The sequence below is a fragment of the Coccinella septempunctata genome, chromosome 5, assembly GCF_907165205.1.
Source record: "Coccinella septempunctata chromosome 5, icCocSept1.1, whole genome shotgun sequence".
NCBI lineage: Eukaryota > Metazoa > Arthropoda > Insecta > Coleoptera > Coccinellidae > Coccinella > Coccinella septempunctata.
Genome location: NC_058193.1, coordinates 818,921 through 838,981, shown reverse-complemented (window position 1 = coordinate 838,981; position 20,061 = coordinate 818,921). Strand labels below are relative to the sequence as shown.

The 20,061-nt window shown below is 34.9% G+C and overlaps 1 protein-coding gene across 1 annotated transcript; it reads left to right on the top strand.

Annotated features, from left to right (window-relative positions):
• The first annotated feature begins 11,894 nt into the window (after nt 1-11,894).
• Nucleotides 11,895-19,837, top strand: LOC123313019. The gene is made up of 3 exons (XM_044897680.1): nt 11,895-12,652; nt 14,497-14,997; nt 19,788-19,837. The coding sequence occupies exons 1-3, from the start codon at nt 12,502-12,504 to the stop codon at nt 19,835-19,837; spliced, it is 702 nt and encodes a 233-aa protein (XP_044753615.1). The 5' UTR covers nt 11,895-12,501.
• Nucleotides 19,838-20,061: the final 224 nt, after the last annotated feature.

Below are 20,061 nucleotides of genomic sequence, written 5' to 3'. Positions count from 1 at the left end.
CCATCAATTATCGGCATCCTAATTTTTCGACAGCTCTAGTTCGAGGTATTGAAAGACGTTTGTTGAAAGAGAAATTGGCATTTATGAAGCTTTTGAACTACAAAAAAAATATTCTAAGAAATGCAGATATCCCGATCATTCAAGATGGAAAAAATTTACAAAATATTAATTTTTTCTATGATATCGGCAGTTCACGATTCCAATTCAATATTCAAATTATTTAGTGACTTCAGATACTCTTGTGAAAAATCGAATAATTGGCCAGCATTTTCGCGAGTTGTTTCTGACTTCTCATTTGCCAATTTACACGCTATGTGTAAAGCTTTCAATGGGTGTACTTTACTAGAATATCTGAAGCATTGTTATAATTTCCTCGAAAATTACACTGATGCACCTTCCGTTACTATTCACCTTTGTTGCGCTCATTTCATGAAGATGGCATATTTAGATATAGACAAAATTTCAAAAAACCACTTGCAGCGAAATTATTTCGAAGATGCTGTTGCTGCTGCTCTCCAAATTTCTGAGTTGGAAACATTTGATTTATTCGTGGTTATGTTATATGCCATATTAAACTCTCGTTTTACCAATGGAACAGTTGAGGAATCCAAAAAAGCTATTGAAAAAATATGTTCTAAATTTTCTGTCAATTCGCAGAAAAGAGAATCGCCTAATGGAGAATTAAATTTAGTGGAAAATTTTGAAGACGAAGCCAGAAGTTCACTGCGATCCAGTCCTTTTTTCATACGGTATACATCGCTCGTTGAAAATATTGTACTGGATGATTCTCCATCCAAATCTGGGAATGAAAACATCCTATTCAATGAAGACCTATGGAATCCGATTATGAAAAAATACATTCCATTATGTCCTCTTTGGAATTCATTTCATTGAGAGGTTCAACTCGGCTTAGTAATGCGTTGGTTGAAAGTTATTTTGGACAACTCAAGCTGAATTTGTTAGATAGTCAAAAAAATTTGAAATGTTCGAGATTTATGAGGAAATTACATAATGATACTTCAGCGTTAATTGTGGAAAACAAGCTGGAAATAAGAAAAAATAGATTAATGAAACATGATCCGACAGAAGAAAAATATTCACAGGAATCTTGGTGTAAAAAAAGGAGAAAATACGATTCTCATTTCATTGGCCGACATTTGAAACTTCTTAATGAAGCTAACGGCTCTGTAGAAGAAAAACTAATTTATGCTGATGAGGATGAAGACTTAGCTCTCTGCGCACATTGTGGACAAGGCGTGCTGAATGAGATCGCCCTTTGGGTTCAGTGTAGTGATGAGGGTTGTAAACGTTGGTTCCATCAACACTGTGTTGATCCGGAAAGTCAGATGGATTTTTCAGGAGATTATATTTGCAAAATATGTACCAGCACTGTTTCTTCAAGAAATACATTTCAATCTCAGAATACCTCATCAAATGTGTACGATTCATTTTCTCTTTTCGTGAATAAAATGTTCAAAAGCTGTTTAGAGCTAAAATAATTGAAGAACAAACCATTTCCCAAAGGGAGAGCCCATTATGAAGACAAGAGAGAAAAATAAGGGTGACTGCCTCGTTTTTCGGGAGGGTATGCAGAGCATTTGGAATAAACAGCCTCCCATCTATCTACAAAAATATATGTAGGGACATTTTAGAATGCAGGAACCTGAGAAAACGGGAACATTATGTCGAATGGCTGGGTTAGTAATCCATCCGAAGTTCCAGTACTTGGCTGGATCACCTGATGGTTTGATAGGGGAAGAGGGATTAATTGAAATCAAATGCCCATATACTGGTCGACAACAAAACCCTGAGACCTACGATTTTAAATTCCTAACAACAGATGGAAAGATAAAGTGCGCACATGATTATTATTTCCAAATACAGGGTCTCTTGGAAATAACCAACCGTATCTGGTGCGATTTTGTAATTTTTACCTTTAAAGGAATTAAAATAATAAGAATTCATAGAGATACTAAATTCTTCAGAGAAAATATGCTAAAACCACTCAAATATTTCTTTTTTTCTATTTGCTTCCACACAACTTTTTACCGAATGAATGTTCGAGTACGTACAGTGGCAAAGTTTGGAGATCGATAATGGACCTAGAATTCCTCGAAAATGGTCTTGTGAGAAATTCAAATTATTACAAACCTTTGCCGGGTGGAAGAGAATATATTGTTTGTAGAAGCCACGATATTCACTTTTCCATTAAAGAATTACTGATAAGCGATTTCGATACATGCACTGACATTTCCTAAAGAGTTGAGCAGTTTTGTCATTGACCATTGTGTTAATATTTTCAATAAACTGTGTGGAGATAAGTATCAGATTGTATCTGTTGAGAAGGGGTCCCTTATAGCATTTCATAAAGTGTTTGATACACATTTCAACATTAATTTACATTTCCATAAAGATTACTTGATTCTACCTGTACACAGAGCAAACCATTATGTATTGTTTTCCCTAAGGAGAAAAAGATTATTTTTATGGACTCAATGGGGAATGAGCATTCGACATTGAAATCATATTTGAGAAATGTGAAGAAATTTTTCCTCTCTAAATTTATCAATATAGGTGACTTCGAAATTATTACTCCGAAATATATACAACAAACTGATAATTTAAATTGTGGTGTTTATGTAATATATTTTTTTAAATGTTTATCTTTAGGACTAGATGTGACAACCTTTTGGGATATCAATAATTTCAGAAAAACCTTAAGAGAAACTCTCCTAGAGCATTCTGATGACATGAGGAAGAAATGTTTATTTTGCTGCAGCAATATTTCTGATGCGACGAAAGATTATTTTCGTTGCAGAAACTGTTACCGGTCAATTCATATGAAATGTTTATTGACAAGCCAAGAAATTTAAAATGGGCATAATATGGAGGATAAAACACTCAATGATATTTGTGACTTATGCCGAATGAATTGATGGTATTAAAATATATTTTGTTCGCATTCCACTCCAATCAATATTTCGACAATAAACCCAAAATTACCATTTATGGGCCTGTTCCGATATTGCTGGTTTTACTGGCCAGCAATCGAATAACAATAGAACTCGAACGACTGGGCCAATAGGCATCGTCTCTGAAATACTGACAGTACTGTTCAGGAATATCGGAACAGACGGTATGTATATGATTTCATCCCTCAAAACGCATTTGGGCCAGCAGCTCTGGACAATGCGATAGGAACTGTACAGCAGCAAAATACTTAAAAGTAGAATAATATGATAATGCTCCAAATCATAACCCTCTATAAAACTGAAAAAAAATACTTAAGGGTGGATTTCACCCCGTTATACCCTGCGTAAGAAAACAAGACTAGGCTCAATCGAAAGCTACTGTAAATGCAGATTTTTTATATATATTCATTTTCTGAAGAAACCACGATAACAATCCTTCAGAACGAAAAAACCACGTAAGGGTGGATTTCACCCCGTTATCCCCTGCGTAAGTAAACAAGACTAGGATCAATCGAAAGCTACTGTCAAAGCAGATTTTTTCTATATATTCATATGTTGAAGAAACCACGATAACAATCCTTCAGAACGAAAAAAACCGGTGTGAACCTAGCAGACCGTTTCCAGCAGACCGTTCGACGGAAACACCCGAACGCGGTGACCAGTGGCGTACAGCCAAAATTTTATAACACGGAAACTATTCGCCGGAGCATAACCATATTTGGAATGTAGGACCTTCATATCGACGTGATTAACCACAAAAAAAATCAGCGACTCGCATAGGGATCCAGGGGGTGATTCGTCATCCCCCAAATTTCAAAATTTTATAACACGGAAACTATTTGCCGGAGCATAACCATATTTGGAATGTAGGATCTTTATATCGATGTGATTAACCACACAAAAAATCAGCGACTCGCATAGGGATCCAGGGGGTGATTCGTCATCCCCCAAATTTCAAAATTTTATAACACGGAAACTATTTGCCGGAGCATAACCATATTTGGAATGTAGGATCCTTATATCGATGTGATTAACCACAAAAAAAATCAGCGACTCGCATAGGGATCCAGGGGGTGATTCGTCATCCCTTATAATTCGAAATTCGATAACACTGAAACTATTCGCCGGAGCATAACCATATTTGGAATATAGGATCTTTATATCGATGTGATTAACCACACAAGAAATCAGCGACTCGCATAGGGATCCAGGGGGTGATTTGTCATCCCCTAAATTTCAAAATTCGATAACAGGTAAGGGTGGATTTCACCCCGTTATCCCCTGCGTAAGAAAACAAGACTAGGCTCAATCGAAAGCTACTGTCAAAGCAGATTCTTTCTATATATTCATATGTAGTTCGGGAGTTTCCGGAAATTTTACCGGCCAACTTTACCGGCTATCTTCACGCAGGTTATATTTATAATGCATAAAACACGTAAAAACGTCTGAAGAATGTCAAAACTTCTATGGATCAGGCACAATATGAATTTTCTTCCATTTTATTTCAAAGCCGACGGTATTACAAGGATTGTAAAATGATAAAAGCAACTATGAGGCACAAATATAATTTAAAAGAGAACAACTCTAATGGAAATTATAAAATTCTAAATGGCGGCTCCAAGATTCCCCATGTTTTTGTGGTTTCGTTCCGCATTGTCGTTGATGACCAATGTCGGATCAAGAGAGGGGGGGGGTATTTTTTATGATGAAAATATTATTATTATTGACCATAGTGATTCTGGAGGCCGTCCTTACTTAACTTGCACTATACGATCCCCCTTCTTCGACTCGAAGGCTGGTTCCGCCCATGAACACGACTAGAGAGATGGTTAAATTTTACAGATTCAACATGGTGGCACAGAGATGGCAGAAAAAGTTTTTCGGCCATCGGTCATGTTGAGTTTTCAATGCGTTGTTCGCTCTTGTTTTCTTGTGTATCTGATAATAATAATGAAAATTTTTCGGGCTTGAGACTTGAAACTTCAATCATGACAATAAATAAGGATTCTTTTTTTCATATTCCTAGATGTCAAAAGAAAGAACAATTCTATTCAACTATCAGTGATGTGTCGATTGATAATTAAAAATAATATAATAGGGAAGCAAGAAGCAACTGTTACTTTGGAGGTAAAGTTCGTTATTACAATAAAATATACAAAACTAATTAATCTTTTGAATCAAACCACGCATTATAACGCGAACCTCCTATGAATTTTTCTTGATATTAGTTAGACTCTTATCACTGACGGATCAAGGTGTCCCTCTATACAAATCATTCAAATATGTACTTATACATATATTATAAGTGCGTGGAAGTACCGCATAAATGTTCTGGTATATTCAAAATGATGGATATACATACCTCTATGGCTTCCCAGATCGCTATCAGGAGTTTCTAAAATATCCCTGACCATCGCTTCCATGTTGGCCATCGACCAAATATCATTATGCTGCACCATATCTTCAGCTTCTGCCTCAGGATCGTAGGCCACTGACGGTTTACCGTTTTCCAGGAATTCCTGCCATACTGTTTCATAATCCCTAGTGTTATTGCACTGGGGCGATGGCAGTGTCCGTTTTCGGAAAAATTCCCGAATCATCATTTTATCCTCAGAACTGTATTCTTCAGCTTCATCATATCGATATCTCAAATCTCGCGAATTTATGGAATTCCCATTTTCCGTGGCTTCCACCAGGCTTGCTGCACGATTTGAGGGAACTCCAAGGAAATCCAAAACCATGATGGGCTTGAAGACATGTCCGTCACGGTAACATTTTTGTTGAGCATGTATATTTCTGTCCAAGAAATCCATGTAATTCATATACTGGTCACGAAGCAGTTCCCATACTTCTTGGCAGTAAAGAGCTGCAAAAATAATGCGTTAATCTCTAGAAGATCGAATGGCAGATTGAAGCAATGCTATAAAGAGTGAGTGGAAAGGTTCATATTATCGGTATTTACTATTTCTTAGACAAGTACACAATTATGGTCAATTTTTATGATGAACTTCCTCCAATTCTCATGCACTCTTTACGAGGGCTTGGTTGTATTTGGGAGTATTTTTGAATGGATACTCTAACTTTTTGTGCCAAAAATGGATTGAGTTTTTATTGCTGATTCGGTCAACGATGGGGTTTTCATCAATATTTCTTCATAAGAGTAGCTCCAATTCGAATGTTTACTTTTTTATGTATTTTGATATTGTTGAGATAAATTCATCAGAGTAAAGCAAAACCAAATCCCTTACTCATTCAGAATTCTCGACAACAATAAATATGTCAAATGCGATTGGTTTATTAGTCAACAATATTAGTGCTGGCGGTCAAAAGTGTTGAATAACATACCCCAGCAGGTTTCGACTGTGGGAACCATATTATGTACTTTGCTATTGGAACCTATATACTATATATAAGCATCTTTCAGGAATGAGATATTTCTCTCCGTTTTAGTTAGTTCTGGTTTGATATTCATTGAGAGTATAGATCGACCTCCGTGAAATCGATTGAATCAATATAAGGAGAATTTATCCTAAACCAACCTAATTTCCAACAGATATCAATGACATACACTTTAGGAGTGATTGATGTTTTCGAAGAGAATTACCAAAAAAACTTACTATATTTTTTTGAAATTTACTCTACTGAGTAGGATATTTTTAACAAGGCAATTGAATTACCTAACAATGTGTTTTTTCATGTCTGTGCCCATTTAAGATCTAAGGGGTTATAATAATAATCATAATAAGCATCTATTTCCTGCAGGTCAATACCCAATTACAGGAAAAATACAGACTTAACAAATAGGATTAACAATATTATAACAATAAGTAAGTAGTAATAAGAAAATCAATTAACACAAAAATAATGTACAAACAATCCAACGGAGAGGCATCGCAGAAATCAATCCCAAAATAAACAATTCAAGTCTCAAGCACCAAGACTCAAATAAGTATCACATATGGAATCCAGAGAATTGCAGTAAAAGTCACAGTGATTTGGGACCCTATTAGCAATACCACTCTCAAAATTTAACGGCGGTTGTAAGAGAAGATTGGTTCACGGGGTACTAAGGTAGAAAAGCTGGAATGTCCTATAGCACTCACACGTGGCACAAAAAAGTCAAGTGCAGCAAGAAGTACGGGACAGTCCAGACCATGCATGATTAAGTAATTTTTAAACAAATTTCAAAGCATTCAATCACGTTCTGGTCTGAAGTCTGAGGGTGTTAAATCTCGATAATAAAAGAACATGATCCGAACCCCTAGGAGGATAGAAACCATCCTCCCGAAATGAGAGCCACTTGAGGAATGTTCTCTAGATAGCCTCAAGATGGTGTATGTGACGATCATAAATAGGGAGAACTCCTTCTGACGGAAATGTATTTATTATGAAATATCTTTGAAACGTCACATTTTGAAATAACCATTTCAACCGTTTCCCAAAAACAATTATTTCAAGCAATTAAAAATGAGAAATAAAAATGGGTATTTAAAATTTAAAGCGTTTCATGTGAATTGCACAAGTTGGCAACATCGACTGAAATATGCGTTGATAATAAAGGACAACAAATACATTATCTTGATGAGATCATTGGACTCTAAAAGAAATGGAAGGGCCTCTTAGGTACCGAAATACGACGAAAAGTGTGTCCAACTGGGACGGAAGATGTAGAGCAACCCATCTTTTTCTATTGGTTCGTCAACCAATCGAATAAGCATCAGACGTCGGACGTAGCAGTCGTCTCACTTGAATTTCCCGGGTTGTATTTGTTTACATCGTTATAAACCAATTGACAGAGCGCAGAGAGATGGCTGTCTATGAAGTCTGTGACGAACAAGGAAGGTCGTAAAATTTTATGGGATTTTTATGGCCGGTTGCAGTTGAAGCTCGCCAGTAAGTACGCCCTTGTAAATCAACAGATGTTATTTTATAAACAAGCTGATCGGACATTGTTCTTTTTATTGTCTAGTAGGCGCTGTTGCCGAATCGTAAACTGGAAACCAAGCGATTTAAATTTTGAAACCCCATATTTGAAGAATAATTTTGAATAGTTTCTGCGGTGAATTTGAAAAACTCATGAATAAAACTCATAATTATCCAGTTTAAACTTGCATATGCAGTGATAACCCAAATTGAGGAGAATTCCCAAACAAGAGAGGCATACTCAAGCTTGCTCCTGACCAGCGAGTTGAATAAATGAGTAAAAGTTGAGGAATTCGAAAAAAATCAACAGGTTGATGTTAGGTACAAACGAGAAACCCTGATCGAAAATTATGCTCGAGATCTTCAACTTCTGTGAGTCCAAAAAGATTTAACACTATCAATATTGTAGTCGTACAAGATCATATTCTTTTGTTAAGTAAAACTCAGAACACACTCAGATGCACTTCTCAACATTCAGACATAAGTAATTGTGAGCACACCACACATTAACATTCCTCAGGTCACACTGCAGTCTCAAACAATGGCGATAAGATGATATACCGTCTTTTCCGATATTCCTGAACAGTACTGTCAGTATTTCAGAGACGATGCCTATTGGCCCAGTCGTTCGAGTTCTATTGTTATTCGATTGCGGGCCAGTAAAACCAGCAATATCAGGCCCATCCACGAAAAATTTTAAGATCGTCTGCATAGGCCAATCTCAAGCAACTCAACCCGTCCAGAAGATTATTTATATAGGATGAACAACAGTTGGCCAATGTTGGATCCCTGCGGCACTCCCGAGTTAGGTTGCTGTTATCACGCTCACAGTTTTTTACTCTAGAAGATTTTCAAAATGTTGTGCTAAATTTCAAAAATATTACCTATTTTAGAATTCGTCCTTTTGACAATTTACTGTATTCAATACGTAGACCTGTGCCTATTTTATTATTCGAATATCGCGAAAGTAGGATACAATCTCAGATTCCAGATGAGTTAGAGACTGATTATAAAATGCCTTACTGACAGCCACTGATGTTGGGGCCTTCCTTGAAATCGCAGGATGGATCGCTCAATGTACACGAGGCGATGCTAATTCTTATTTCACTTCAAGTTAACTAATTCGAAATCACCGCCACTAACAGTTATTAACATTTACTAATATTTGTTACCACAAATGCGCTTAAACCAATTGGGCGATAATTGCGTTATGCAGGTACAAAAAATTTGTGATTATCACTTTTGTGAGCAATCAAAAATACACACTCTATGGAGATTGACAGGTAGTTGTATATTTTCCACTACAAAAAGTGGTTCATTACATTAAGCGAATATTTACAATCGGATATTTCTTGATTGAGCAACCCAGAATAATTGAAAGTAAGAATACGTCTCGGCCGAATACGAAAAAAGGTAACTATTCTAACAAAACGTCAAGTGTATGGCATTTTTGAAAAGGTAATCTAATTACCTTCGAAACAAGATGCTACTTTTCTCAATTGACACACTTCATTTGAAAAAAATGAAAGTTATTGTGAGTCAATCGAATTTGGGAGACCTTTTCTACATCGGTTCAAACTTATCGAACGTCAATAAATCAATCATGCACCCAAGAGACTTACTGTTTTCTAGGTACCTACTCCCGTAATCCTCTGGGTAAATGTGTAGTACCCAGTAGAACTTGCCAATGTTGAATAAAGTTCCATCAATTTCAAAAGTTCTAAAAACGTCCAAACGTTGATAAAAAATAAAAACATGCAATAGTAATACAATCAAACATAAAAAACAGTCTGTTCTCCCCGACAACGACGTTATTATTATTTATTCATTCTCGGTAATTACATCACACAAGCTGGCAGCCCCTCTAGTCAGGGCTAGTCAAGGGTGACGGCAATCACGGGTTCAGTGACGGGTTCAGCACGACTAGGATAGGTACCCAATTTCGGTGAAGCCTTGGTCGTTGTATCTTGAGGCTCGAGGAACTGCAGGATTATGGAAGCACTGATCCCCAAGAAAATGTTTTATACATACAATTTTGGCAGATGTCACGTTCCAAGAAAAACTCAGTAGTTGGGAATAATCACTTATTATTTTCTCGAATGCATATTTTAATCTTCCTCGTTGTTATTATCAATATTTCTATAAAATTATTGAGTTTCAGAATAAGACGGCAGAAAAAGTAGTAATCTCGCCACGCCGTGACAACCATTTTTCACAACCAGGTTATAATAAAATTAGTTAATTGAGAACTTAGTCTAATTAAACATACAAGATACAGGATCGTCAACGATACACATATAAATAACGTTTGAATATTCAACATGACACTATAAGTTGTTTCATTTGGTATATTAATTCTAATATAAGGTGGTAATTAATAGGTATGTAACAATGACAAGTCGAAATTGACGTTTTAGTTATCCATCATTCATCTAATGGACATTTTTTATAATAAGTAGCTATAAATATTGCTGAGTCTGAGTTTTTGTGTGTCGGATTTCTTGTTTATAGTAGTATTTCAAGAACTCGAAAGTCGAATTCAAGTTGGTAATAGCCCATAAGATTTTATGTTGCGGAATTCAGGTTGTATTGTGAATTATATCTGTGTGAACCTACATATGCACTGGCCGAAAATAATTGGAATTTTGTTCGGCTATTCATGTTCTTAATTTACTTGGAAACATAATTGTATCAAATCTGAATGCTGATTAATATGCTATGAATTCGAAGATTTTTTCTTTCCAAATACTTTTCTAGATTATATTATGTAAGTTCTGTAATTGAAACTACAGAAATTATTGAAGTATCTGATTTGTGTAGATTACTTGTGACCCATTGGGATGTTTGACCAATGTACCAACTAAAATATCTCAACACAGTTAGATATCACAAAGAACAGGGATCGATGTGCTGTTTTCAATAATATGGAAATGTCCAATCATTATAGCTTTTTTTTAATTTTGTTTTTTAGTCGTTTTGTTTTCAACAATGTCTTTTTTCTCAGGACGGAATACTTTGCTTTATTGGAAACGAATATAAAATATGCGATGTGGTGTATTGGTATGGAGTGGCAGCTCTCATGCCAGAACCATTTTCAGACTTCAGATGCGTGCTGCCAGTATTCTGGGAGGTTTCTCTTATTACTATTGCTGCAGGGATATCTGTAGAAGGTTGAATCTACTGACGTTTCCCTCAATTTTTATATCAAAAAGTATAATGTACGTACACAACAAAAAGACTGATTTCCATGTCCAATCAGAGGTGCATGATCATGATACGACAGGATTTTTTAACAATGAGGATATCGAAACAAGGCTCGGTTTCTGCGGCATCCCATGCACTATATAATTAACTTGCTTGTGGTGCCAGAGGCCCACAGAGTACAGAGTATAAATTTAAAAACGTGTTCAGTTAATAGATTGACTATTAAGCTTTGGAAAAAAGCGATAGAAAGCATTATGGTATAGAGTGTAGGCTAGTTTTTGTATAATTAGAAAAACTAGTCAACCTACCCTATGCCTGGGGTAGGTTGACTATTCACCTGGTGTAAGTTGACCTGTGAAGTTATAAGGGCCAAATCTATGAGGAAATAGGATGAAAGACACAAAAAGACCGGTGCATTGCTACTTTCTTTTTATTGAAATTAATAGTCAATTTTCTGCCACTTTCATTGAACACAATAAACATCAAATGAAAATGAACAATCCGACGTTTGAAAAGTCGGAAGTCAGAACAAAACGAAAGAAATTTGCATATAATTTAACTATTATGTCGTACATAAGTCTACCACCTTTAAATTTGTAACCACTTGCCAAAACCTTAAAACTGTGAGGAAATCAAATAGAATTATACATAAAAGAAAGAACATGAATGAAACATTGTCAACAACAACATTCAAACATTGTCAAGTGCTTTGACAATCAATAACCACGAATAAATAGGCATTATCACAAATATCACTAAAATAGGACCAAAATAATTACCTACGTGTGTGGTTTCCCAATATTGAGTTCTTTCTCTAAAACTTTTTTCGTGCGCGATGCCGCGTTCCCGGTGACTAAGCAGGAGGAGGTGACGCACTTTTGTGCCTCACTGGTTGGCTCAAGTCTATTGCGTCGGACGAGTTTTTGAGAGTTAGTCAACCTACCCCTATAGTCAACCATCCCCGATCTCCCCTACCTATTTTAGATGACCAATAAATCTCTATTTCTTCAGTCATATTATCGTCTGAATGAGTTATTTCTCCTGTTGGGGAATGAAGGCTAATGAAGGTACGTTTTTATATAGAAAATCTTTATTGGGGACATCGTTAAAAGTCAATCTTTTTGTCATAAACACTTTCAGCTAAGCCGAAGATAACATTGAAATCTTTCCTCATTAAACGGAATATTCAACTGTATTCAGGTGTAAAATTGTGCCATTCAACTAAAATTCTCAAAACTGACGAAGTATTTCTCCGAATCATTTATGTCACAACCCCTTCGATCGGTGGGAGAGGGCAAATTTTTCGAAATAAAAAGAAAGGCCCGAAATTTTTCAGCACAGTTCTGAGGTAACTTTGAAAGTGTAGAGATAATTTTTGACGTAAAAAAAATTTTGTGCGAAAATGAACGTAATTGCGAAATTGGTTAATGCAGTGGAGAGGAGACCAACCCTATGGATACCCAGCAAAACGGCAAGATGGGAGGATGTTGCCGATGAAGTTTTTGGTAGTGACTACTATGATTGGTTGGTGGACGATACTATCGAAGAAAAAGGCAAGTTTCCAAAATTATTTGCATCGTATTTTATCATTTGTAATTCTTTCTTCTGAACTAATTACATGACGGCTCTCCAGATCTAGTATTATCAATGACAGAGGGTACAAAGTTCCTTCCATCAGATCAAAATAATTGGAATTCATATCGACGAATTTACGCTAAAACGACATAAACGCCATTAGATAAATTTTACAGGAGACGTAAAAAACGATTATTTTCTCTGGAATTATTTCTATTTTAATCAGTCTGTTTGTTGTATATTTTGTTTAATATATCTTCTAGAATTTTAAAGGGCATTTTTGGTTATAAATTCTTTTCGTTTCGAGAAATTAAAGAAAATTTGTCACTTATGCCATTCACAATTTTTATTTGTCGGTTATGTAGCCGATTATAATCAATTAAGATTTTGAAGATGAGCACAAACAAAATTTGCAAAGAAATTTAATATCCGAAAAGTTAAGCATCTGAGAAGAGGGACAGTAGGTATCAAAATAACAGAATGTTTTTACTTATAGGTAGCATAACACTACGTATGTTATGAACAATTTTTGTCTGTCAAAGGTAGAAGAATTCCTTATTGAAATCGCTATTCAGAAGCTGTGAAAATATGCCGGATGAAAGAATTTTTTAATGTGATAGAGTATATCGACGGATTTACGGTTCAACAATGTTCGTGATATAAGACATTTTTAGAATTTCTCTTCACATACAAGCCTAAATAAATTTCATGGTAAGAGTAGGAAATCATGCGCCTAAAAATCTCTCTGAAGGATAGTTTTCTTTATAGTTTATAAAACTGGTTATGCAGGTACATAAAAATTTTGCCGCCAATCTTCTGTTTATACTATTCTCTATAAAGATGTTCACAAGTCCATTCTTCATTTCAAAACACGCAATCTTTCATGCATGAGCGTGGAATTTAACATGCACTTTGTACGAGGAGTAAAGGATAGTTTTGTTTTTTAAATGGCATCCTACACTTTGTGTGCTGAACTTTTTGTTGCTGAGCCCAATTTGGAGTGACACAAAATTATTCTATTAGGAAAAATGAGCCAATGAAAGTAATGCTTATAATTTCATTCAATTATTTCATCTCATCTCCCTCTTATTTAGTGATGTCATGCGATGTCGCTATTTTAATGGATATACAATAATAAATGGATCTCAATTTGACCTCAAGTATGATTTAAAATAATAGAGAAGTTATGTTTTTCGAGTGAATTGCTATAATCGAAAAGTTGAAGACAAACAAAGACCATCGTTTTCGATAAAGCTGCAAAGAGACATTCGACGTTTTTATTTGTGTACCAACTAAATTCAGCTTTCAATCTTCACAATGAAAAATAATTCTAGTCACAATCATATCTTGAGAACTTCGAGGTGGATTACGGATAACGGCAGTAGGTACCTAGAAAAGAGTAAGTTTCTTGGGTGTGATTGATTTATTGACATTCGATAAATTTGAACCGATGAAGAAAAGACCTCCCAAGTTCTGCGAACGATTGACTAACAATAATTGTGATTTTTTTTTAATGAAAGTATGCTGTGTGTCAATTTGAAAAGGTAGCATTTTGTTTCGAAGGTAATTGTAATTAGATTGCCTTTTCAAAAATGCCATACACTTAACCTTTTGTTAGAATAGTTACGATAGATAGAGTTGCAAAGAAAATGAATGATTCTGACCATTATTTTGAAAACAAAAAATCAACCTTTTTTCGTATTCGGCCGACAAAAAAGTAAAAAAGATCTCGGACCCTGAAATAGAAAATATGTATTTCTCTGTATAGCATTGCTGCAATCTGCCATTCGATCTTCTGGATATTAACGCATTATTTTTGCAGCTCTTTATTGCCAAGAGGAGTGGGAACTGCTTCGTGACCAGTATATGAATTACATGGATTTCTTGGACAGAAATATACATACTAAACAAAAATGTTACCGTGACGGACATGTCTTCAAGCCCATGGTTTTGGATTTCCTTGGAGTTCCCTCCAATCGTGCAGCACGCCTGGTGGAGGCCACGGAAAATGGGAATTCCATAAATTCGCGAGATTCGAGATATCGATACGATAAAGCTGAAGAATACAGTTCTGAGGATAAAATGATGATTCGGGAATTTTTCCGAAAACGAACACTGCCATCGCCCCAGTGCAATAACACTAGGGATTATGAAAAAGTATGGCAGGAATTCCTGGAAAACGGTAAACCGTCAGTGGCTTACGATCCTGAGGCAGAAGCTGAAGATGTGGTGCAGCATAATGGTATTTGGTCGACCCCCGACATGGAAGCGATGGTCAGGGATATTTTAAAAACTCCTGATAGCGATCTGGGAAGCCATAGAAGTATGTACATCCATAATTTTCCATATACCAGAACATTTATGCGGTACTTCCATGCACTTATAATATACAATAAGTACATATTTGAATGATTTGTATAGAGTGACACCTCGATCCGTCAGTTATAAGAGTCTAACTAATATCGAGAAAAATTTATACGAGGTTCGCGTTATAATGCGTGGTTTGATTCAAAAGATCAATTAGTTTTGTATATTTTATTGGACTTTACCTCCAAAGTAACAGTTGCTTCTTGCTTCCCTACTATTATTTTTGATTATCCATCGACACATCACTGATAATTGAATTGAATTGTTGTTTTTTTTTTGACGAATACGAATCTGTATGGGAACAACAAAAAAGGACTCCTTATTTATTGTCATGCTTCAAGTTCAAGTCTCAAGCTCGAAAAATTTTCATTACCTATTATTATCACATACACAAGAAAACAAAATCGAACAACGCATTGAAAAGTCGTCAAAATCTCTCCAACTCAAACATGACCAAAAAACTTTTTCTGCCATCTCTGTGCCACCGTGTTAAATCTGTAAAATTAAACCAACTTTCTTGTTTATGGGCGGAACCAGCCTTCGAGTCGAAGAAGGGGAATCGTATAGTGGAAGTCAAGTAAGGACGGCCTCCAGAATCACAATGGTCAATGATAATAATAATATTTTCATCATAAAAAATACCCATCATCATCGTGATAGTCAAATACCCCCTCCTCTCTTGATCCGACATTGGCCGAAATCACATAAGAAATGGCCATCTTGGAGCCGCCATATAGAATTTTATAATTTCGATTAGAGTTGTTTTTTTTTATTATATTTGTGCCTTATAATGCTTTTATCATTTTACAATTCTTGGAATACCACCAGCTTTCAAATACAATGGATAAAAGTTGTGCTTGATCAATGGAAGTTATGACATTTTTCAGAAGTTCTTACGTGTTTTGTGCATCATATTCATGGTTTTGTCACGGAACCCCTCAACTACTTATGTAAATTGCCTCAAGTACTTATTTATTTTACGACTGCGCCTAGGGATTATGATAATATAAAACTTTTACAGTACCACAGAGCACATAAGTAGTTGAAGTGTTCTGTGACGATACTTGAAACACAATAAAAAATTTTTTTCCATAGCTTTTTACCTAATTTGAAGCCAAGGAAATTTCATGGATTATAAAATGATTAAATTAACCGAAAGGCATAATTTAAAAGAAATACGTTTCCATTGTAAGTTTGAGGTCGAATATTTACAAGGTTTGCTTACGTTTATGAATTTGTCCATTCGGATTATGTGTCAGTATTTGAAAGTTGTGAATTTTGAAAGTAGGTAATGGAGACCTATTTTATGTGACTGAAGTAGAGAAACTAGAGAAATCAAACCACAAAGGGTAATGTTCATTTCTCACCTCTGTATGATTCGCAGCATGAACGCAAGCGTACGTCATAGATACGTGTACTTATTATTACGTGCTTTAAAAAAGTTTAGGTTTATTTAGTTATATTAACTTTATATTTCAGGAGCAGCAAAACGACCTAAAGTTCGGAGGCGTTTGTTTGTAGACTGACAACGGACATTATATGATTTTAATATTAATCATTTCACCTACAATTGGAAAAAAGACTGGAGCAATTTACAAGCAGTTCATGGGTATGTAATCCTTTTTCTTTATTTTATATTCCTTATATATTCGAAAATTAGGTATTAATTAAGGATTATCAACCAGCGAAGAAATTTACCTTTTTTACATGTAGATGTGATTCGCAAACGAACGTCATAGACAAGTAGGAGAGACAGGAGAATTGTGACAATTACTTACATTTCTATCAGAAATAGTCTTCAGAATTTATCAGAGTAAGGAATTTTGCAGAAAAATGAATTTCTTCCCTTTTCATAAATTTCCTAATGTCAAGGAAGATGTGAGTTGTGACACCCATGTAATTGGTCTGTCAGATGAGAAACAAAAGGAACCATTATAGTGCGTGTTCAAAAAAATTCGTCGTCAAAGGCTATATGGAATTTTGAACGTTGATATTCTGTGACTGAAAGTATGTCTTTCCTTGAATTACTTCGTCTTTCCAAAATATAAACAATGATGCCATGAACCCTAATATTTCTTTCATTGTGTCAGATCACAAGAATCCAAAGAATCTTTTGTTTCAAGTTTGAAAGTTCACAATTTTCATGACATGAATCTTGAATGAATAGGGTACTCTAACGATTTGTCAAAATCAGCTGACCCTTCATTGCCGTGGGGCACACAAAGCTTTTTATTATCAGTTTAAAGAGGCATTTCTTAGAAAGTTATAGTCTAATCACTCTAATTTAACATAGGGAACCACATTTTTCCAAAAACATGCACAAAACACAACACTCGACCAAAACAGCATGCGAATCAATGGAGGGAAAAGCTTGTGTGCCCCACGACAGCGAATGCTTAGCTAATTTTAACAAATCGTAAGAGTTCCCTATATAGTTATTGTATTTTTCGTGCTCATAATGATGTAAGAGGGTTCTACATATTTCATTGATATGAATAAATCATAGTAGTAAATTCTATATGTTTAATTCTGTGTAAATATTGAATTTCTGTGATCAATACTCAATGAAAATCCACAACTATACTAAAGAAATTGAATTAGATGAGTTTTATTAGAATGAGGTTTAGGTTTTTTATTCCTTACACTTCTCAATTCTTCCGACATATTCGAAACATATTAGAAATTGAAAAAATCATTGTTAATTTAATGAATTTTTATTGATGATTCTAGACTTAATATGTGAAAAATAGAATTCTTCGAATGGGGCCTCAGGAAAAAATCACAATGTGTGAGATAACACGATCATGTAGAAAATTCATGTTCGGTATCAGGGCTAACGAGCCAATCATAAAAAACTTTTCTTAGACTAGCTAGGTTTCAACAACTGTTGAAAATAATTATTAGGTAATAAATCAAAATTCAACTTAGCTATAAAATGGCATGATGATTTCTTTTTTTATAACGATCTTCTGTTTGAGTTCCATAAAAAAGAATAGGTCCCACAGTTTTCCTTTGACTGGAGAATACCAAACTATAATTTTTTGGGGATGAAACGCAAGGGTTGGTTATCAACCTTTTCAATTTTTTGATAACATGTCAATCTTTATTAACAAATTAATGTATTTTTTTAAACGGAGACTTCATGCAGTTTTAGATAACACCCAAATAGAGGTTCATTAAGCATCTGTCATCATATTTCCAACATTGCTGATTAACTCTGGGGTTTTCTTCTTTGGTCGACCACTTCCTTTTTTTTCGAACCTGTTTCACAGAAAACGCCAACACATCGCGAAACAGTACTTTGGAAAGATTGATAATAATCTACAGCAACATTGGGATATTCTATGAAGTGGAGGAAACATATGTGAATAGATTATTTTAACTCTTCAATTTTGAAGTGCGATTCAACATCAGTAAATACTTTTTGTATTTTGTCCGTATAGAAACCACCTTTATAATTTGCTGTCTATATTAATACAACAAATCCAAAACGCTAACTTGACAGTAGACTTGGAAAGTGGTATATCGGTAACAAGCTAAGAATTACGTTCTGACACTTGACCCAGAATATCGACGTTGAAAATTCCATAACCAACTCGACGACGGATTTTTTTGAACACATTTTTTTTTTACTGATAAATAAATATCTAACTGATTTCTTTCGAATCGAGTACTTTAATCATTATTTGATATGACTGTAGGTACTTGAATATACAGATAACATTAAACCAAATATCGAAATTTAATCTGATTAAAAATTATGCTAGACGTACCGAAGTTCGCCACCAGCGCAAGCTTCGTCAGACCTGCATTTGCATTTAAGACCCTGAGTCCAGTTTTCGATTTGCCTATAACAATAACTCGAACAGATTATACGATTTTCACAAAATGAGTTTTCAAACCACTACACGTTTTGTGAAAATCGTACGTGAACTGTTTTAATTTCAAGTATGGATTTTCATCAAGTATCGGCAACATCGATCCAATTATACCTACATAATATTGCATCTTATTCGGCTTACTCCTCTTCGTCATGACCTTTGCTTTTCTTATTAATCATTCTTTTTTTAAATATTTTTCTCGTTCAAAAAACACCTCATTTGACATTTTTCATTTTCTAGCAGTTTCTAATGCAGCAATTTCATTCTCAGTAAGAGTGCCAGTAAGCACAGCATATTTGGTCATACGTCTATTCGGTCATTTCATTTTCCTTACCGGAGCAAAACATGTGGCCATTTATTATGCGATTGAGAACGGAAAGACAAATGAAAAAACTTTGTCAGAAAAAAAGATCATAATACTGACAATCTGTTACAACTCACATAGGTAAAGAAAATCATAAAATAGCCAGAAAGTGATTTCAAAATGAGATGTCAATATAAAAAAACAATATTTGCCTGTGAACTTGAACGGAGGCGTTTGCATGGTACTGAGGAATGATAAATATTTCATTCTTTCATCGCATTATGTGACATTATTGACAGTCGACAATAAGAAAAAAGACTGTAGCACAATTCACACGCAGTCAATGGTTATGCATTCTTTTTGTATATTATATTCCTTTTATCATCCAATACAATATAATAATAATATAACTTCTAATATTAACCAAGTATTATCAACTCATGAAGAAATTATAATTTCCCCCATGTGATAAGATTCGCAAGCGAACATCATAGATACGTATATGATTATGTGGTTGTTAAAAGTTAAAAGTATTTATATTATATTTTCTTTATATTTCAGGTCCAGCAAAAAGGTCTGAATTACGAAGGCATTTGTGCCCTTATTACTGAGGAATGGCATATCAATCTCCCTTTCGTCACGTACCGGCTCACGCCTCAGTGATTATCGTTTATACCTGTAGTCACAGAATAAACCTTATTATTATTATTATTATCATACATCACTTTATGTCACTTAAGTGGAAGCCAACAAAAGGAAAGTTATTTACAGGCAGTCCACCGTTATACAGTTTATTTAGTTTTTAGTTTTCTTATTCATTATTATTATAGATGTG

Coding starts and splice junctions, on each gene's coding strand:
- LOC123313019 (XM_044897680.1), top strand. CDS start 12,502: ATGAACGTAATTGCGAAATTGGTTAATGCAGTGGAGAGGAGACCAACC. Junction 12,653..14,496: donor CGATACTATCGAAGAAAAAG/GCAAGTTTCCAA, acceptor TTATTTTTGCAG/CTCTTTATTGCCAAGAGGAG. Junction 14,998..19,787: donor CGATCTGGGAAGCCATAGAA/GTATGTACATCC, acceptor TTTATATTTCAG/GTCCAGCAAAAAGGTCTGAA.